Source organism: Lepidochelys olivacea (assembly GCF_965140295.1).
Source record: "Lepidochelys olivacea isolate rLepOli2 genome assembly, chromosome: 1".
NCBI lineage: Eukaryota > Metazoa > Chordata > Testudines > Cheloniidae > Lepidochelys > Lepidochelys olivacea.
Window position 1 is genome coordinate 53,714,669 of NC_140411.1, and position 22,095 is coordinate 53,736,763.

The following is a 22,095-nucleotide window of genomic DNA, read 5'->3' on the forward strand; positions in this document are numbered from 1 at the left end:
GGTTAAGATTGTAGTTGTAGAAATAGAAATATCTTCTCTTTAAATCTGGAAACAAGTAATTCCCAACTGTCTCTGTTATGCTTTTAATATAAGCCTTTTAACTTTTTTTTTTAAGTTTAAATTTAAAAAATGTGCATAATCTATTTCTGAGAAATAGATTAGTGGTTTAATCAGATTCAAAGCCTAAAACAAAGCATATGCTCTTTGTTTGGAGATTGCTCTCATTTCAGATCAATGTCAAAACTTAGCTGTATCGGAAATAAATTTCAAAAACATTTGGTTTGTACTGGTAGGTATGCAAAAGACTATCCAAAAGGCAGCTTTAAAAATAATCCCAAAAAAATCTCCCCCCTTTAATTCTAAATAGAATGCATGCATAGTAACTTATAATGCTATGAGACAAATACAATACTCCTTTATATGGCTTTGCATGTCTAGAATACCTTTTGTCTATGGATTTCAAAACACTTTACAAACAATGAAAGGAGTTTAAAAACACCCCACGCTAGTTTACCTAGGCACTTCTATGGCCCTCATCATGATAGTATCTGAGCACCTAAAGTATTTCAACTCTACCCATGTTTTCCTGTTTGTGAGCACCTATACATCAAATTCAGATATAGCAAATAAGAGTTTGTGCTCTCAGACTGCTGAAAGATTTAATATTAAGGAGAAGGAGATGCTCTGGTCAATAACTGTGAAACTGAAATAGAAAGGTGGAAGTGGTAAGACACAAAGAGATCCAATTCAAGTTAACATTTGGATCTGATTTTCAGGAGGGTTTTTTTGACATCCCATCTCTCCCCCCCCCCCCCCCCCGTCCCCATGGCATGGGATGAGAAAACAGAAACAAAAGGCTCCATTTAAAAGATGTTGGTGAAGAAACGCTGAAAATACTGTAACCATTCCTTTTTGGTGGCTTGCTAGCTACTTAAAAACAAAAGTTTTTTTTCACTCCGTCCAGTCTAGCAGCAGGACATCTACACTGTTTACATTAAGAAAAGGAGGACTTGTAGCACCTTAGAGACTAACCAATTTATTTGAGCATGAGCTTTCGTGAGCTACAGCTCACCTCATGAAAGCTTATGCTCAAATAAATTGGGTTAGTCTCTAAGGCACCACAAGTACTCCTTTCCTTTTTGCGAATACAGACTAACACGGCTGTTACTCTGAAAACTGTTTACATTGCCACATATATTGTTAGTGAAAGATATCTGGCTCACAACTGAGAGAGAATGTGCTCTCAACACTCGTTCCTTCAGTGAGGTATGTTAACAGGCTGCTGAGAGAGACAAAAATAAATCTAGCTATCTCTTGGATAACTGCTTCTCTCTTTTCAGGAGCAGCTCTGACAGGGTCCAGTGCTCCAAAAGAAGAAGCGGCACTCTCTCCTGCTGCCCTGCTAATTCAGCACTTGCTCTCTCTAGCATGCACAAAAGGCTGCTTCTCCCTTTATCTGAGGGGAGGAATTCCTGGGGCCTTGCCTGCAGGAGCAGCTGGCCTCCTCCATATATGCAAGAAGCTCAGCATGGAGTCACTTTGAACTACAAAACTGGATGTTGGTTCAGTAGTTTCTCCCCAGCCTTCACTCCTCTCAGGACTTTCTCAGCAGTTCATCTTTTTGTGTTTGATGTGACAGAAATTCAAGTTACAGTTAGAGGGGCACTTTGCAGAGTTACAGTTGGTTTGGTACTAATTGCATTAGAAATCTCAAATGTCAAAGGATTTATAAAGTATTCCGCTGTGATAGCTCACTACAGACACCAACTCAGAATACAGGTCAATAATAATGAAGTGAAGACTTCCATTTTTTTTTTTAAAAAAAGCTATTAATTTTGAATAGTGTTAAATGTTGAACGCTAACTTTTTGGAGTGAAGATTGTTCTGCTTTAAGAAGTTAGCTTTGGGCATGACATATCTCTTGATTTACTGAAGCTAAAATGTGCAACAAAGCTCCAAAAATATGGGACAAAAAATTATTCAGGCAAGAAACCTAAGATTATGTTGGTTACATTCCTTTAGTCCAAGTTACTTTCTAGAACTTTAGTTGTGATTATTTTTGATGTAAAATAATTTTCAACTCTAAATGAGAAGTCATGTTTGTGTGATGTGTAGGTAAACTGAGGAGTGAAATGAAGGGCATTTGAGAGGCACAAGAGTGATTGTGCAATGTCAGGACGCAGTCCTGCCAGATGCTGTACATCCTCCTCCTGATGTCACTGGGAGTTGGGTTAGTGCACAGGTGCTGGCCTGTGATATATAGGAAGTTGGACTAGATGATTTGGTGGTTTTAGCCTTAATTTCTCTGACTTTGACTATGACCTTGCAGGATTAGCCACTTAATGCTTTTAGAATATTGGGGGGTGGGGTGGAGGAAGGGGAGGGGAGAGTTAAAAACGGAGGAAAAACTTGAAAGTGTAAAAGATTTATTGTGTACCTGTCGTGTACGTTTTTCCAGACAAATCACTACAACACTGTTAGTTCAGGTCTTTGATAACAAAATATCTATAAAATATTATTTACCAAAAAGACATGGGATAAATACACCGTTTCCTAATTTTTAGCCTACTTAACTATTCATCTGATAGGCTAGAGCATTCTGTGAAAGAAGGGCAGAGTAGGTATTTTTTTTAAATCAATATGCAAAGCTGCAGTGAATGTTCAGGCTGGGACAACCTGACAAGAGAAAGGAAGTTCTAAGGGGAGACTGAGCCAACTTTAGTTTTATTCTCTCAAAGTGAGAGCTAAGGGCCAAATCCTGGATCCGAGTTATACAGGAGAAAAGGACGTATTTGTCCCGTCCTTCCTATGTAACTCAGCTCTACACTGTGCCAAATGATCCTGAATCCAGTCAGCCCAGCAGAGAGGGCAGGGGAGGATTCTGCAGAAGTAAAGTGCTTAAAGCTGAGTTGAGCTGATGAAGGGTGGGTAGGGAGGCCAGTGTCAGTGTCTTCAGACAGGTATGCCCCTGAAATAGGATCTTATTTGTTAGCTTTTCTAAGCACCCTGCTGCCCCTCCTCCCCCCGATCGCTATAGTATTGGAGCACTTTCCTAATTCAAAAGGGTATCATGAGGATAAATTCATTAATACTAGGGAGGTACTTTCCTCATTTTACTGATGGGGAAATAGGACACACAGAAATTAAGTAACTTGGACACATCTTGCAGGAAACCCATAGCAGAGACGGTAATACAGTGCAGATCCCAGAGTCCCTGTGCAGCATAAAGACTATCCTTCCTCTCCGACAGCAGCTTCTCTCCAGTCCCCAGTGGACAATCTCAGAATGAGATCATCAGCCAGAAGTGGTATATGAATCCATTAAGGATTCCCTGCTGCTCTGAGCCAGAGTGAACATACCCCTCCCGCACTTGCAGGGACCTTGTGGAGGCACCATGAAGACAAACTGTCTAACTAATATTGATGAGAGGCCTGCTGGGATGGAATCACTGTCTTTGTTGGGCAGCAGCAGGAAGAAGCTGGGTTTCTCCCTGTCCCCCATGTTATTTCCACTCACTCTCAGGAGATGTGTACAGCCTCCTTGGTACACAGCCAGATTGGCTGCTCAGCTCCCGCCAAGTTACACATGGCAAATGCATCAGGGCCCAGATTTATCCAAAGGGAGTCTGAGTTATTGGATTGTCAGAGTCTCACAGTTTTGTGCAGAAATTGTTTTATTTAATAATTAATGCTGTTTCTAAAGGGTGAATTATGCTTCCAAACAGCTAAATAGGGCAAATCTATTAATAAAACATGCAATGACTGGATGCAAATATACACAGTGAAACTAGAAGAGAAATTTGTTGAAAGCTACATTAGATATCAAAGGAAAAAAACTAATTATTCTTGTTTTAGACAAATTTGCCATTTTGGAATATTTGCAGAGAATCATGGAAAAATATAAGTCACTCTTTCTCCATGAGCACAGCAAGCATTCTTGATAAGGGGTTCCAAGTTTTATAAACATCAGAAAGCCTTAAGGGTATTGCTTTATGGTAATTTACAGAGTAAGCTACAGCATAAGGCTAACTTCACAGCAGTACCTCTGACTAAAGCAGGTTAGGACACCATATTGAAAAGGTCACCTGTTCCTGAAAATTTGGTATCTATTACAGTTACACACATCACCCAAAATTCCTATTTAAGTGAAGTCATATTTCTCTAGTCCCCCCCGAGTTTATTCTGCATATTTGACTGTATGGAGTATATAGTCATTTTCACTTTCTCACTCTCATTTCTCTCTTGCTGAAGAGTCACTTAAACAGTCAGAGGAGCTGCAAAATCCTCATATGTTTTTAAAAGGAATTTATATTATTTACTACATACTATTTAGAGGGTATCAGCAACTGGAGTTACTTGAAACTGATGAATTTCAAACAAAGAAGATTGATCATTTTCCCTTTAAGGACCCCTTTATTTTCTTTGAAAAAGCCAGAGAGCAACTATACTCATTGGTTTCCTCCTGCTTGCAGCACAGCTGTTGTGTCAGCCTCCTGAAGTAATAGATACTCCTTGTAGTTAAAGAGACTGTCAGAAAATAATATATTTTGAAGGAGTACACTTTAGGGCTGTGCTTATCATGGAAATTTCCTTAACATTAATGCAAGCAAATTAATAGAAATACGTCTATAAAATTTAATTACTTTTTTTCCTTAGGAACAGATGAGTAGTCTTATGCTCTAAGATTATGGGTTCTATTCTTGGCTCTGCTACAGTATTCCTTTGTGACCTTGGACAAATCACTCGCTTAGAAACTGATTTTCAGAGGTACTGAGCACCACAATTCCAATTTAATAGCAGTTGTGGGAGCTCTGTACCTCTGCAAACTGGGTCCTTAAGTTCTGCACTTTCATATCCTCATCTTTAAGAAATGAGGAGACCTCATAGCTTGCTTTCGAAGTTCTTGCAGTGTGTATTTCCCCTCTAACTCAATGTCAGATTTTTCACGTCCCCGATCTCTGAAGCACCCCACCTACCCCAGCCATTTTTGTATCTCCATCCTAGAAGCAACATGGCTTGGCAACAACTGCTGAAGATCAACCTAAAACTAAACTTACAGGCTTTTGATTAGCTCTATTAGACAAAAGTTCTCAGCACGCGCATGGATGTTGTACTCTATTCTTGTGAGCAGGCAGGTTAATGAGACACAAAAAATTTCTTTCTACGAGAGGTTTTCCTAGATGAAGACAGTTTGAAAAGACTAGATTATACTGAAACCTGGGCCTGTCAACCATGACCGTGTCCATTTAGCAAGAGAGGTGGTGCAAAAAGTCTGCAGAAACTATGACACTTACTGCGGAAACAGCATTTCAGTCTCATGAGCATGTCTACACTGCAATAAAATACTTGCAGCTGGCCCATGTCAGCTGACTCAGGCTTGCAGGGCTTGGGCTGCGAGGCTATAAAATTGCAGCGTAGATGTTCGGACTTGGGCAGGAGCCTTGGCTCTGGGACCCTCCCGCATCACATGACCTCAGGGCCTGGGCTCCAGCCTGAGCCCGAATGTCTACACTGCAATTTTCGAGCCTCAGCCTGCTAACACATGCCAGTCGTGGGTGTTTTATCAGAGTGTAGACATACCCATCATAGCTGTCCTCACAAAGCTACTCTAATAATGGACATTCCATCACCCTCTCCAATGCTAAGTTACAACGAAAGACAGCTCTAAAACAATTCAAATTGTATTAATGGTTTTTACTGCCCTTCTTCAGACTAATGAGAGCCATTTTACTGCCCACTTTTATGAAACAGAACAGCATGGACAGAGTACATCAGAAACTTCCTTTACATATTAGGCTTCTTCTAATGACACTTGGTGGTGTACTTTTCAGGTACTCATTAGGTAATGATTTGAGGGAGGGTTGGTTGATGAGTAAGGAGTTGTAAAATTGTACTAGAGAGCAACACAGGCTGATGAAGTTTCTAACTATCAGATATCTCTCATCATATCACATGCCAGAGTAAGGATAGACTGCAGGGTTCCAGACATCACCATCCATCGAGAGTCTCATCAGTGTAGCCCAAGAGCCTTCTTGTATCTTTATCGCAGACACTCCGTATAAATATTAAAATTTAGCTAACACATCTCTCCCCTCTTGCATACTGTATGCCTCAAGTATTGAGGAAGAGAAATTCTGCATCACTGCATTATTCAACCGATTTTGGGGTACGGTTTACGTGAAAGATGCTAAATTAAATAAAACTGTGTTTTCTACATGCATTTTGGACACAAGACGAACAATTTGTAAGCGCCACAGGATAATAAAGTTATAAGGAATTGACTGCATGGATCTGTCAACAACAAATCATGCCAAAACAATCTAATTTCCTTCTTTGTCAGGGTTACTGCCCTAGTAGGGGGAGGGGGGGTGAATATGATGTATCTTGATTTTAGTAAGGGGTTTGACACAGTCCTCTGTGACATTCTCATAAGCAAACCAGGGAAATGTGGTCTAAATGAAAATATAAGGTGGGCGCACAATTGGGTGAAAGACTGTGCTCAGAGTAGTTATCAATGGTTTGCTTTTAGACTGGAAAGGGGTCTCTACTGGGGACCCACAGTGGTCAGTCCTGGGTCAAATATTATTCAATACTTTTATTAATGACTTTGCTAATGGAATGGAGAGTGTGCTTTTAAAATATGCAGATGACACCATGCTGGGAGGGGTTGTAAGTACTTACAAAGTATAGGATTAGAAGTCAAAATGACCGTGACAAATAGGAGAATTGGTTTGAAATCCACAGGATAAAATTCAATAAAAATGAGTGCAAAGTACTAGATTTAGGAAGGAAAAATTAAACTCATAATCACAAAATGGGAAACACGAGTAGGGCATAGTACCACTGAAAAGGATATGGGGGTTATTGTGGATCACAGATTGAGTATGAGTCAATGTGATGCAGCTGGGAAAAAGGCTAATATCATTCTGGAGAGTATTAATAGGAGTAACATATGTAAGACAGGGGAGGAAATTGTCCCACTCTACTCTGTGCTGGTGAAGCCTCAGCTGGAGTAGCGTGTCCAATTCTGGGTGCCACACTTTAGGAAAGATGTGGACAAATTGGTGAGAGTTCAGAGAACAACAAAACTGATAAAAGGTTTAGAAAACCTGATCTATGAGAAAAAACTGGGCATGTTTAGTTTTGAGAAAAGGAGACTCAGGTGGGACCTGATAACAGTCCTCAAATATGTTGAGGGGCTGTTATAAAGAGGACTGTGGTCAGCTGTTCTCCATGTCCCCTGAAGGTAGGACAAGAAGTAATGGGCTTAATTTCAAGCAAGGGAGAGTAAGGTTAGATATTTGGATTTTTTTTTCTAGCTATAGGGGTAATTAAGCTCTGGAATAGGCTTCCAAGGAAGGCTGTGGAATCCCCAATCATTGGAGGTTTTTAAGAACTGGTTAGAGGAACACCTGCCAGGGAGGGTCCAGATTTACTTGGTCCTACCTCAGCACGTGGGCTGGACTTGACAATTTCTTGAGATCCCTTCCAGTCCTACATTTCTTTGAAGGGTAATGGAGTTAACAGAAATACATCCAAATATCCAACTATATCCTATAATGTAGTTCTTAATATAAAATTCATTGCTTTGCAAACATGTAATAGTTTAAAACAATAAGAAATGTGAAGTGCAATACAAAAAACAAGTACTAAAACTGATTAAAATGGATTGAACAGCTGTTTTTATACATGCACAAATTGTTTATTGCAGTTTCCATGTGGGAATTACATTTTCACAACCTCAACCAACTGCTATAAAAATTAAAAATAGAAAAATTAATTGAAGCTAAACGAAAGAACTTACCAGCGTTCTATATGAAGAGCTGAGAAAGTCCGGGAGGCCGCTTCTCTGGTTAACAGTTTAAACCCACATTGTGTGTCCCTAATTTCCTTGACACAGAGGAACCATACTAGGAAGTGGAATCCATACATGAGAAGAGTTCGGAAGTAAGAGCGCTGTGAACAAAAGCCAAGAAATTAGAATTTTTTTTATATGACAAAAGAAACATCTGAACTGATCTGAACAGAGGATGAAAATTCCACTTCATGACAATTTTGAGGTTAGAAATGAGTGTTTGTTCCACCTAGGAACAAAAACAAAATTGTGGTGGAGGAGAGGTGTGTCAGACAGTCACACCTAGGATCTCCCCTGGGATGTGGGAGACCCAGCTCTAAGTCCATGCTCTGCCTGATTCAGAACAGTTTTTCATCCCAGATCACGCCAAATCAGGCAGAGCAAGGACTTGAATCTGGGTGTCCCAAATCCCAGGCCAATACCCTAAACACCCATCTGTAGGGTCTCCCTCCTCCGCCACCCCAAAACAAAAGTTTTGTGGAAACGGATGTTTCATAAAAGCTGAAACATTTTGCAGAGACATCATATTTTGCTGAAATTTCATTTAGGCAAAAGTATTTCAGCCAGGTCTACATCTGAATCATTTTAGGCTCCAAATGTAACTTTACAATAATGGTGTATGTTACAGTACAGAATGGGATTCTTATTGCAACTATGTATTTTAAAGTTTTGTTTCCATGACTCAAATTTAAACAAATACACATACAGAACTTGGTATAGATCATATAAGTAGAACTACATAGACATACTAGGACATAATGTTGTACTCACATTATGATTTTTGTTTTGAACATCCAAAACCAATTTAAAAGTGTTTGTAAGCCTAGATTTTAAAAATGTAAACAAGTTTACTTAAGGTGTAAAAAAGATCCCAACCACTATTTTAATATGCAAATTAAAAGTAGCTTTATGTCAGGCCTTAAAAGAACAATAATCCCTCCCCCCACCTAAACAGTATCCTTTTATTTGCTCACTGCTGGATTTCTTTCATTCAAGATCAGTTCAGCATAAGCTAGTACTGCTTTAAGGATATATAAAGCAATGCAAGTTATAGGAAGATGTATGCCTATGTACACTGCATATATGGTGGACTGAGCAACAGTTCTCCTATGTAGCCAGTCATGAATGATATATAACAAACATCTAATATAGAAGAAGCCAACAATTGTCAGTATTGACTGATCTTGTAATTTAGTTTATGCAAATACTCTGTTTCCAGTAGATTTTTCTCCCGTTTTGCTTTAGCGGAACTTTTGTTTATTAGCAATTCTTAACCACAAAGACCAAATCGTGGTCCTAACCACAGACCCTCCCAGCTGCATGGTGAAGCCTGGTTCCACAGCTCTTGTTGTCTCTGAATCCAGAGAGGATTCCCCAGAGGCTGCTCATCCCATTCCTCCTGTGATTCTATCTCTGACTGCCATATATGGAAGCAGGGACACTTGGCAGCAGTGTCTTCCCAATGCTACTGCGGAAAAGGCAGCATCATTGCTAGCTAAGTGACACCGAGGGAGAGCGAATGGGCTGCATGATTCAAAGAGCTGAAAGATGAGGGGAGGAGGAGAGCCTGATCAGCTGAAGATTTCCTCACCACACTAACAGAGATGTAGGGGAAGGAAAGGTACACCCACCTGCAAATTTTCCCTTAGAAAGGCCCATTCCAGTTCTTCTCCCCTATCTCCTGGCAGAAATCTTGTGAGGGAAAGAGGGAGCTGGATGCACTTGAAGGGAGTTCATTTGTATATGATCCCTCAGCAGCTTATCACATGACCACAGAATCAGAGAGCCCCTCCACTCTCTATATCAGCGGTCCTTCAATTTTTCACATCACCCCTCTCCCCTTGCTCTGTCTGCATCCCCAACCTCCCGAGAGCCGGGGCTGGGAGTGGGGCTGTGGCTCTGGGGTGCAGATACGAATAAGGGGGGAGGGGGGTCGATGCGGGGCCGCAGCTGCAGGCAGGTCTGGGGCCGGGAGCGGAGCTGTGGCCAGGGACTGAGGCTGGGGGCAGGGCTAGGGCCAGGCTGGGAGTGGAGCTGTGGCAGAAGCCAGCGGCTAGGGCCATGGCCAGGTGCGGCAACGCACCCGGGAACTAGGGCCACAGCTGGGGGCCGGGCAGGGCAGGGCAGGGCAGGGCAGAGCTGGGGGTGGAGTGGGTCTGGGTGGTATTCTCTCCCTCCCCCTACCCCCTACCCCGCCCCCATGCTCCACAGTTTGGGAACCACTGCTTTAGATGCATCAGGCACAACCATCCCCAGGATTAGTTGGTCTGGTGCACAGCCAGCATATCTAGACAGTAACTGTCTTCTGTACCCATTCATGTTGTGAACACAGGGTCCAGGATTTAGTCCCATTACTGAGAGAGCTTTGGGGTTTCTTCTTAACTATGATACAAACTTTCTACTCCCTAACGCTTACAGGAACTTTACCCGTGCATTGATAGGAGAATAGATCCCTAACACTATTAGATAATCCAGAGGGAAAAGCAGTGCTTAATTTGTGCCAGGGCGGAGTCCCCAGCACCTCTAGGTTTGGCAGTTCAAAGCCCTGACACCTTTGGGCTTGGTGCACGAGTTATGAATGTAAAAAAATTGCTTGAGCCCTGGCAGCTCTTTCATTACAAATTAAGCACTGGGGAAAAGTAGAATACATACCAGGATTTGAACTCCCTGCTATCTCCTCCTGGACTTTTGCAGCTATTTCAGTATTTTGTATACATTTTAGAATGATTTTAACTATCACACGCTAGGGTAGGGGTCTCAAACTCAAATAACCACGAGGGCCACATGGGGACTAGTACATTGGCCAGAGGGCTGCACCACTGACAACCCCCTCCACCCGCTGCCCCATCCCCGTCCCCACTCTACCCCTTCTATGAGGCCCCGCCCCTGCCCCGCCTCTTCCCACCCCTTCCCTGCCCCCATTCGGGGTGCAAGAGGGGTGCGGGGTGCAGCAGGGGGCTCAGGGCAGGGGGTCAGGGTGCAGCAGGGGGCTCAGGGCAGGGGGTTCAGCTGCAGGAAGGGTTTGGGGGGCAGGTCCGGCCCATTGCACACTGAATATGAGGCTCCCTGCCTGCCCTACCCCCGCGCCACTCCAGGAAGTGGCTGGAACCTTGGGGGCGGGGGACGCTGAGGGAGGGGCGTGGCTGCTCCTCTAGGTACCTCCCCTGAAGCTCCCATTGGCTGTGGTTTCCCGTTCCCGGCTAATGGGAGCTTCGGGGGAGGTACCTGGAGGAGCAGCCAGGGCAACACACAGATCCTTGTGCCCCTGCCCCCCACCCCAGGTTCCAGCCACTTCCCGGAGCAGCGCGAGGGCAGGGTGGGCAGGCAGGGAGCCTGCCCTGCCCCTAGTGCGCACAGGGCCAGAACTGCTCTAAGTAAACGCTGGGGGCAGGGCGGGGAGCTGGCGGGCCGCAGAAAATAACCCCGCGGGCCGCGTGTTTGAGACCCCTGTGCTAGTGTAAACATAACTTGTTCTAGAGAAAATCCAGCACTAGGAGTTCATCTAATGATGTTACAGAAATTAGTCCAGCAATGTGTTTGTTGCAATATAAGTGCAATGTCTGTGCTATGTCAACTGTCTGCCAAAACATCAGTAAAACAGATGTAAGATGAGATTGTGTGCTGATGCAAGTTTGTTGCATAACAATCACATACTAAGTTGTTCTGTCCAGTGTGTATACAATACTTTATTTTCCTGCCATTTTCCTGTTCATACTGAAATTCTGCTTTCATACGGGTTACCGATATTTCCACAAAACAAACCTAGTAGTCTTCTCTCAAGGATCTTTTCAGAGGCTCTTTGCCTGGAACTCATTCAAGACTAAACACAATGCTCATTTCCTCAGTATGCATACTCCACCAGAAGAAGCAACATTCACTTGTTGTCATTTGTAGCAATTTTGGAAACGTGCAAGCTTGAGACCCATGAGGCAGTCTTGGCCTCTCCAATTTTAATCTGAGAGTCTTCCAGGGCATAACTATCGCAAGGAGCTTTAGGAAGGAACGTGCATTGCAAGTGATTCTCAATTAAAGGAGGGAAAAGAAATGCAAGTTTTCGAAATTAGCTGAGTTTGCTGGAAGTTCTGAATTCCAAATCTACACTTGCTGGGGCAAGTCTGGGTGGCGGTGAGATCTTCCCCTTCAATCATTAACATGAAATGAATTTTCATAATGTTGATTGCAAGAGAACTGTGATACCCTTTCAAACATTTTATTAGTACGAACAACAAAACATTACAACAAAACTTTTACCACTCTCAGGTTTTAAGAGTTGAAGAGTGACAAATTGTTGGACTGAAAGTAAAGTCAAGCTGTCAGTTGCTTCTCCCTGCCATCCCAGTACTAGAAGAGCCTGTGCATGTGTGTGAAGAGACTGTTCCAGCCCATGAGCTGCAAAGCCACTGTAGAACCCCAGAGCTTCCAAAGCATCTGCCTAAAGCTCTCTACACAATGATTACAGTAGATGCCCTTTTTGGTTTCATGTTGGACAAACTTGCGCACACATGCTGTCGGTTGCGTTTGGGACCAAAAGTCCCATCCTCTGCTGGAGCAACTGATTTAAATCCTTGTTATCTGAAATCTAGCTCACGCTTCCTGCTGGTGGTGTCTGAACTCTGGGAACAGAGAGCTTTTAGTAATGTTGGACTATTGCTAGGCTTATGGCAACAGCCTTCCCCACTATCAGCCTCCATTCATTTTGTGTGTCTTGATTTAATTTAAAAACTGGAATGTTAATGAAAAAAACAGCAGTTCAAAGAGACTAGTTTATACAAGGAAAGAGACACTTACCTGTGTTATTGAGTCCTGCTCCAAATGGGCTCGAGAACCACAGGCAATAGCCATCTGGTCCTGCAGAGGAACACACACACAAGAATTGGAAGCTAACTACAACACCACTAGTGTTTTCTGATTCACTGGCTTCTTCTATTCATGTTTTTATGTGAAACCTTAAAGCATTATGATGGCCTAATCTTGTCCACTGAATTTGTCAAAGAAATAGAAATTTCTGCTTTTGGCAAGTTATACAAATCTTATTGTTTGAATGTGTAGATATAATAAAGCCTTTCTACATTTTATGGATTGTAGAAAGCTTATTACATTTTGTATATGACAGGTTCAGATTGCTGCATTTTATTCAGGTCTCATTCGGGAGTAAGAATGTCTCTGAGCTTTTCAGACAGAGAATTTATTTCACAGTGCAGATAACAAAGTATCTAGGTACACTTAATATGTATGGGCATGTTTAGCCTAAGATTTGCAATAGGGAACAGAAGACTTGATTTTGCTGATATTGTAATATTTTACTTGTTTAGGAATGTCATCTCTCTCCCCCCATTAAACTGTAAGAGGCACTTCCTATGGACTGCATTAAAATTACACTCACATTACTACTTTTGACATGAAAGAATCATTTCTGGACTTTAGGAAAATTCTGAAGAACTAAGGCCTGCTGCCTTTTCAATAGCACACAGATTTAAAAGGTATGTTAATCAATTAGCGCCATCTAGTGGGGTCGGAACTTTATCTCTGACCAAATGGTTATTTTAAACATAATTCAGTGACTGCTTCGTAAGAATACCAACGGGGTAGAAATGGGGGGGGGGGGGGGGGGGAAAGCTAAGTATAGAAGTTACATATTGCTCCCTCCATTTTAGTTACAGGTTCCACATCAACTTGTCTTTAAGCACCATGTTAACTGAAAATAGGTTTCTTAAAGTCAAGCAGATCTAAGTGCCACTGTTACCCTATTCAGGAATACATTGTGATCTGACATGACCTCCAAAATAGTTTTTTTTTCCAGATAAAAACCATTATTTGGTCTTCATAGAGGACACAATCTGAATGAACTGATACTTGCAAATTAAAAGTTAGCCATCCGCTAACAGGAAACAGACCAATTAGAATAAAATAGTCATTCTCAAAATAACGTATGAGGAAATTAGGTTAAACAACATATCAAATTAATAAGGGTAGAGAAAGCAAATTTTTAAATAAGTAGGCAGCACAGTGAGCTGTGATACTGGAAAGAAAAAAGGGCTAGCAACGCAAAACACATAGATCCCACAAAAGTTTAAACCAGGGGTCAGCAACCTTTCAGAAGTGGAGTGCCAAGTCTTCATTTATTCACTTTAATTTAAGGTTTCGCGTGCCATTAATACATTTTAACATTTTTTAGAAGGTCTCTCTATAAGTCTATTATATTATATAACTAAACTATTGTCGTATGTAAAGTAAACAAGGTTTTCAAAATGTTTAAGAAGCTTCATTTAAAATTAAATTAAAATGCTGACATTATGCCACCAGCCCGCTCAGCCTGCTGCCAGCCTGGGGTTCCGTTCACCTAGGCCAGCAGCAGACTGAGCGGGGCCTGCGGCCGGGACCCCGGCTGGCAAGCGGCCGGCAGCCAGAACCCCAGACCAGCAGTGGGCTGAGTGGGACTGGTGGCCGAGACCCCAGACCGGCATTGGGCTGAGCAGCTCAGCCCGCTGCCACTTAGGGGTTCCATCCGCCAGCTCCTGCCAGCCAGGATCCTGGCTGCCGGCCCCGCTCAGCCAGCTGCCAGTCTGGGATCCTGGTCCTGCCCACATGGAGTGAGTATCTACCATCTCTCTGGTTCTTGCCCATTCTATTCCTCTCTCTCTGCACTGAGCTGAGGGTGGGAGTGCACTGAGCACAGGGCTGGGGATGAAGGATCAGGCTGGGGGTTGGGGTGCAGGGTCTGGCCAGGAGCTAGAATGAGGCAGGGGGCTCAGGGTTGGGACAGGAGGTTTGGGTGTGGAGTGCTTACCAGGGCAGCTCCCATTTGGTGCGAGTGGTGCAGGTGGGAATGTGTGTGCGTGCGCAGGAGCTCCTGTTTGGTGCTCAGGATGAGGGTGGGAATGTGGGGGGTGCAAGAGTAAGGGCATGGGGCTGTGGATGTGTGAGAAGGGTGCAGGAGTCAGGGCATGGGGTGGGAGGGGCACTGGAGTCAGGGCTGGGGTTGTGTGGGGGGCTGCAGGGGTCAGGGCAGGAGGCTGGGGTGTGTGAGGAGTGCAGGGGTCAGGGCAGAGGTCTGGGGTCGTGGAGGTGCTCCCAGCCCCCTGCCCAGAGCGGCTCACAGCAGGGGGCTGGAGGGGATATGCCCTGATTCCACCCCCCTTCCCCAAGACCCCATCCCCACCTCTTCTCCTCCTCCTCCCCGGAGCAGTGAGCATGCTGCAGCTCTGCTTCTCCCCCTCCCTCACAAGGGCCATCAGCTGACTGGCGGCAGGGAGGGAGAGGAGGAGGGGCAGGAACCCAGCATGCTGGCAGAAGAGAGGGGGGGTCTTGCCTGCCCTGTAGCAGCAGCCGGCAGGACCAAGCTTCTTCACCCTGCCCCCACGCAGGGGGTGGGGTGGGAGAAGAGTGGGCCGGGGCGGGCAGGATTTTTAATGGCACGCTGCTGCCTGCTGGAGTCCTGGCCCGCAGACCCGCTCAGCCTGCTGCCGGCCTGGGTTCAGCAGCAGGCTGAGCGGGGCTGGCGGCTGGGACTCGGCAGGCAGCAGTGTGGCATTAAAAATTGGCACGCGTACCAGAGGTTGCTGACCCCTGTTTAAAGACTCAATGCAAGAGATAGCACAAGTGTCAAAATGTGCAAATTAAGGCACCTGATCCTGCAAAAAAATATGCACATGCTTAACTTGATGCACTATAAGTAGCCCCACTTATGTCAAGTTAAAGGTAAGCATATCTTAAAGATTTATAAGATTGGGACCTAGAATTCATACTCTCAATATGTATGCAAGAAACTTGTTAATAAAGAGAAATATAACTATGAGTCCATAGACAAACTGATCAGCTAAAATGACAGAAGCTCATACTTACTGGCCATGGCTGGAGATTTCTAAGACCCTCTTCAACTTTTTCAATATCTGCAAACTTCGTGGCTCCATCTGCATCAGCCATAAGGATTTTTTCCCCTCGAGAGCTAAAGACACCCTGCAGAGGAGACACCAAATTAAAACTTGCACAAATACAAATAATTTTCATCATGATAAACTAGCTTCCAGGCCCCAGGAGTCTAAATTAAGAAAGCAAATCCCTAAAACGTTAACCTGAATAGAAATCTAGAAAGGAATTAAACTAAACAAACAGGTGAATCTGCAATTTCCTATGTTGACATTTTGTTGATAAAAAACAAGTGTTCAAGGTTATTAATTTGTATTACAGCAATGCCCAGGTGCCTCAATCACTGATCAGGGCCCCATTGTGTTATATACTGTACAAGTAACAAAATGACGGTTCCTGACTCTCAGAGCTTACAATCAAGGTATGTAAGACAAGAGACAAGTGGATACAACAAACAGATGAGGGGAGCAGAAGGAAACAAGGAGGCAATACTGGCCAGCATGATACATAGCTGTCAAAGCACATCAGCTGCCTAATCACTGTACAGTTTTTCCTTGTCACTTGATCCATGTTCCTTGGACAAGGCTTGCAGCATTGGGATAGGGTGTGGGATGCTACCTCTTAATACATCTTCAAGAGCTAAATCTCTAAAATGTATCTGAGAAAGATAAAGAACAACATAACTGCAGTTAGCTTGGGGCAACAACTGCAGCAGACCTGGAGCTTGGCTACATCATATTCTAGGTGCTACATGACACACGTGCAGATGCACAAGGGCATTTGTGCTTGTTGCCACCATACATGCTTAACTCTGTGCAAAGTGTGTTGCAGGCTCTTGAAGATACATCCAGAATATCCCCTCACTGTCCTACCCAAGAGGTTATTCACTCGAACTCAGAAAGAAAAATGGAATCTTCCATTTCAAGTAAAATTAAACAGAGGGTTTAAGTTCTTTTTTTTTAAAATATAAGAGCAGAGATTTCCTGGATTTACTGACCTTTTAATTAATTTCTAAGAGTTTCAAACCAACAGCTACATACTAAAACCAATTAAAAGCACGGCTGCAGTTCTTTCATCTATGCAAAGTGTAAAGCATAATCATCTTTCTTCCTCAATGCTGATGGAAAGTACAATGTTGATGAGAGTATATTCTCTGGTGGTCATGCAGCGTTCACGCTCTTCCTGCCTGCTACATACAGCAGTACAAACACACCTCACATATGTGCTACACAAAGAATAAACTCTCTTTCTCTCAAGCAAGTGGGCAGAGGCACTAGTGAATGAGAACATTCCATGCACTTCAGCATTAAAATATCCCACACAAAGTCATGCTCCTTCACCTGGAAGAATTGAGAAGGGAAAAAAAAAAAAAACCATTTGTGTTTTTTCAGTCCATATACTGCCTAAATACTATAATCATAGGCACCATGGATTTATATATCATAATGCCTCTATATAAATCCATGGTATGCCCACATCTTGAATATTGCATGCAGATCTGGTCACCACATCTCAAAAAAGATATATTAGAATTGGAAAAAGGTACAGAGAAAGGCAACAAAAATGATTAGGGGTATGGAAACAGCTTCTATATGAGGAGAGATGAAAGAGACTGACTTTTCAGCTTGGAAAATAGATGAGTAAGAGGGGATATGACAGAGGTCTATAAAATCTTGACTGGTATGGAGCAGTGATGCTCAACCTTTCCAGACTTCTGTAACCCTTTCAGGAGCCCCGCCCACCACTTACCCAGGGCTGAAGCATATAACTTGGCTTTGTGGGGCACCCTGTGGTGTGGGACCCCAGGCAATTGCCCTGCTTGCCCCTCCATAATGCCTGCCCTCTACTTGTGACCCCCCCCCGCCAACCCGAGAAACAGATCTAGATGAGTTGACATACCCCCGGAAGACCTCTGCATACCCCTGGTTGAAAACCACTGGTGTGGAGATAGTGAATAAGGAAATGTTATTTACTCCTTCACGTAACACAAGAACTAGGGTTAACCCAATGAAATTAATAGGCAGCAAGTATAAAACAAACAAAAGGAAGTACTTCTGCACACAACACACAGTCAACCTGTAGAATTCGTTGCCAGAGAATGTTGTGAAGGCTAAAACTATACCAGGGTTAAAACAAAACAAAACTAGATAAGTTGACAGAGGATAAGTCCATCAATGGCTATTAGCCAGAATGGTCAGGGATGCAACCCCATGCTCTTTGTGTCCCTAGCCTCTAACTGCCAGAAGCTGGGAGTAAATGACAGGGGATGGATCTCTCGATGATTGCTGTTCTGTTCATTCCTCTGAAGCACCTGGCATTGGCCACTGTTGGAAGACAGGATACTGGGCTAGATGGACCATTGGTCTGACCCACTATGGCCATTCTTACGTTCACCATATAAAAACCTTAAGACAGACAGACAAGTTATAGATGTAGCTTTAGCATAATCTTTGAAAAAAATAAATGCATGAAGAAAGACTCCAGAAATAATAAATGAAGCGTACTGACAACATGAGAGAAAAGTTTTATTTTTACTCTTTATAGTCACCTATTATCAGAATTCATGGTTCACAACCCAAGACTGACGCAGTCCTTTTAAGTCAAAAAAATAAAGTGCAATGAAGTATCATTCACTCACTCTAAACAATTACATAATCACACACGCTAATATATTTTCTCTTGTGAAGTGAAATATCTATTTGTAAGTTAATATACGAATTACACACATTATGCCTCATCAAAATCAAGCCTAGCTAACTTTAGTGGGTCTACACACATTTAAGCAAAACTTTGCAGGACCTGGGCCTTAGTTCCTCATTCAATTCAAATATCAAAGCTATCTGGAGAGGAATGTTTGTATTTACTTATCTTATTACCAGAGCTTGCTTTTCATCTTGTAACACGTTTTTTGTTTTGTTTTTTTTGCATTGAAGAGCTATTTCTAAATTAGCTAATGGATGTAGTTTGGCTTTAATTTAAATTCTCATACAAAAAAATTCTTCAGTGTTATTACTCAATGTGTTATCAAATCCTTGCAATGAGTTTATATTTTGTACATTTTTGCCTTGAAGATTTATGGAAGTATTCAATATTTTTCAAAACAGTTTTATTAATCTAAAGTCTTTAAATTAAATTAAATCCACACAAGGTCTGCTTATTTTGGCAAGACTAGAATTAGTTCAAAACAGAGAAAGAACTGAAAGTGTTCATTACCATTTTGACAGCTCCACCTTTCCCCCGATTTTTTACCAATGTTAGGACTCGTACTTTGTCACTTCCATATTTCTTGCAGTACTTCATTGCAACCTGTAAGACATATGAAAGTCAGAATAAAACAAAACTGGAACCTCAAATGAAAGATAGAGATCTTATTCTTCCATCCCTTTTTCTTCAATAGCATTGTTACCACTTCAATCTGCATAAAATGGAAATATATTGTCCAGTGCAGAATTGAAGTCTGTTTAGGAAAATAAAAAGAGTAAGAACATGAATAGCCACAAAACTGAAGAAGCAAGACGAATAAAACCAGGTAGTGGTCAGAGAGATTAGCTATGGCTGTCCTAAGCCCCTTCACCCCACCCGCCAAAGTTAAAGCTAAAAAACCATACAACACGTATTTATACCAGTGCACAAAACTAGTCTATGAAAAACATGCTTTCATTACTATTACCTGGTTCCCATTTGTTTCACTGCTATGTCTGCTTTTAAATTAAAACTACAAGTGCTTTGAGACATGAATTGCTCTTATATAGTGCTTTTCATCATATTTTTCTTCTAGCAACACTCTACAAGGCAGCACGAATGGAGGGAGAGGAGACAGCATGGCAGACAGAGAGACACACCCTGTGTGTGTGTGAGAGAGAGAGAGAGAGATGAGCATTGCTTCTTTAAGTACGCTGACCCCATTCCAAGTACATTGCCTTTTAAAGTTAATCAGCAAGCTGAGATAGCAGCTGCTGCCAGGAAGCTCCCTCCATCTTGAGCCCAGTCGTGTGTCCCCCCTGCTCTATGGAAGATAGGGTAAGCGGGCTGCAGGAGTAGGGGGGAGGGAGACACCCTGACATTAGCCCCTCTTCTTCCCCCACAGCAAGCAGGAGGCTCCAGGGAGCAGCTCGAAGGCAGAGGGCAGGAGCAGCACAGGGCAGTGAGGGGAGGGACAGCTGAACTGCCAGCAATTGATAGCCTGTTGGGTGGCTGTCGCACAGGGAATTTAGGGGAACGGGGAGCTGCTGGGGGGCCGCTTGTCCACCCTGGTTCCAAGCCCCCACCAGCTCGCTCCAACGGGCTGCTCTTCCTGCAAGCAGCGGACAAAGCAGGCGGCTGCCAAACAACGTTATAAGGGAGCATTGCACAACTTTAAACGAGCATGTTCTCTAATTGATCAGCAATGTAACAACGAAACAATGTTAACCGGGACGACTTTAAGCAAGGAGTTACTGTACTGCATAAGAGATATGATTCATCCATCATTGACACTGGCAGTAGTAAACAGGTTAGTAAGCTACTGAACAAACATGCACGAAAGGACACATAACCTTACCAGACAAGCTTGAAGGAAAAACTGAAACAGAAGCAGGCATGCTAGTGACTAACCTAAACATAAATCTAGTGTGGTATTTTCAGAAGTTGCTTAGAGCTGGCCTGACTCTGCTACCACTGAAGTCAACGGTAAAACTCCCATTAACTTCAACAGAAGCAGAAGTAGAGGAAAGCAGAACATTTTTGAAAATCCTACCCTTAATACTTCAGTATTAATGTTTCTAAACGAATACACAACTTTATGCTGTATAACAAATTCTATACAAACTATGTCAAAATACTTTACAGAATAATAAAGTGACATTTAAAATTGTGGGAGATTCAGAGGCTTAGATGGGAAAGAATTATGGTCTCAGATGAGATCTGGAAAGAGAAGGGGAGATCTGAAGAAACAGACACACACTGATGCTGTTTCAGATAACAGAAATCACACCGGAGAATGCTCTTGAGGTGAGACTGTGAAAGGAGACACACTGGATGAACAGAGGGAACTGGGGAAAGAAATTCAGGAAGTTACTATATCTGTTCAAAAGATAACTGTGCTATAAGAATATCATCCTATGAATGGCAGGGAGAAGAATGGCAGAAGGAATCTGAGAAATAAATAATTAAAAACAATGAGCAGCAGATGTGTAGAACAAAAGGTAAAGGTTTGGTACATTTTGTAAAAGCTAAAACAGTGTGATACACATCTGCTCCCTTAGACTGCCAGGTGAGAAACTTTAATATTCTCTTCTTACCTTTGTGGTCTGATCTTTACTGCCATCATCAACAACTATTACTTCATAAGTGAACGTAGGATCTCGTTTCTTAAAAATAAAAATGGAAATTGTGCATTTGGTCCAATCTCTGTCTCTTTCACACATACACACCTCTCACTCCCTTACTCAAATGGGCAAAATTTCAGCCACCGGAATGCTTTGTTGCCCCTGGAGTTTTCCTCTTCATTCATGCCATAATATACATTTATACAGACGCACCAATATCATTTTGTAAATTTGCTATGATGATAAACATCCTTAAAGCAGTATCAGTCTGCTACCAATATGTTATTCTAATGCTGCCAGATTACATGCTAACGGCACTATTTTAGGTAGCCTTATTTATTTTTAAGCTACTATAAAATGTTGAAAATCAATATTGCTATGAAATTAACTTGGAGGCTCTGAGTAGCCCTTACGTTAAAGATCAGAAAGAGTTCAAACTATGCCATATTTTCTGAAACTTGTTGCCTCATGAGCAGGTGACCAACTATAACAGTGATAGAAAATCAGGATTTTAAAAACCTTGTGGGAATAGATAAATTATATCATCAGCTAACTTTTACTCCCCTATATGTTTATCCCGGATAGGTATCATGTGGGTACAAGTCTTTTCCAAGTGCAACAGTTAATTTTTATATTTCAGTAAAAATTGCCTTCCATCATACAGTCTGAAAAGAACTCATGAAGAGATGTTGCCAGGATAGAGAGCTTATCTTTTAATTGGATAATTTTATATTGCTTCTAGGCAGATCACAAAAATCCAAACAGGCAGTTTGTTTTCATATACTTACAAGGATACTATATTTTAAATTATTTTAAATGCAAAAATGAAAGTTTCACACCTGTCTTTTTTCAAGATAGTCTAAAGCTTCATCCATCATAAGAGGCACTGGAAGGAAAAAAATATCACAAAAGCTTGTTTAAACAAAGCATCAATAAAAGCATATTTAAAATATTTTCACATCCCAAAGTAGTCAGGTCTTGAGATAAAAAAATACCACTGACTTGAAAATAGGGGAACAAAAAAACAAAATTACAGTTATAAATTTAATCCCAGCTGGACTAAAAATTA

The 22,095-nt window shown here is 42.3% G+C and overlaps 1 protein-coding gene across 1 annotated transcript in view; it reads right to left on the bottom strand.

Annotated features, from left to right (window-relative positions):
* The window catches only part of ALG5 (ALG5 dolichyl-phosphate beta-glucosyltransferase), a 47,439-nt gene that overhangs the window by 13,598 nt on the left and 11,746 nt on the right, over positions 1-22,095 (bottom strand). The window contains exons 3-8 of the mRNA XM_084644818.1: positions 21,866-21,912; positions 21,000-21,068; positions 18,934-19,026; positions 15,697-15,810; positions 12,643-12,702; positions 7,804-7,955 (exon numbers count right to left, since the gene is read on the bottom strand). Of these exons, the coding sequence (XP_084500944.1) occupies positions 7,804-7,955; positions 12,643-12,702; positions 15,697-15,810; positions 18,934-19,026; positions 21,000-21,068; positions 21,866-21,912 (535 nt within the window). The remainder of the gene's footprint in view (positions 1-7,803; positions 7,956-12,642; positions 12,703-15,696; positions 15,811-18,933; positions 19,027-20,999; positions 21,069-21,865; positions 21,913-22,095) is intronic.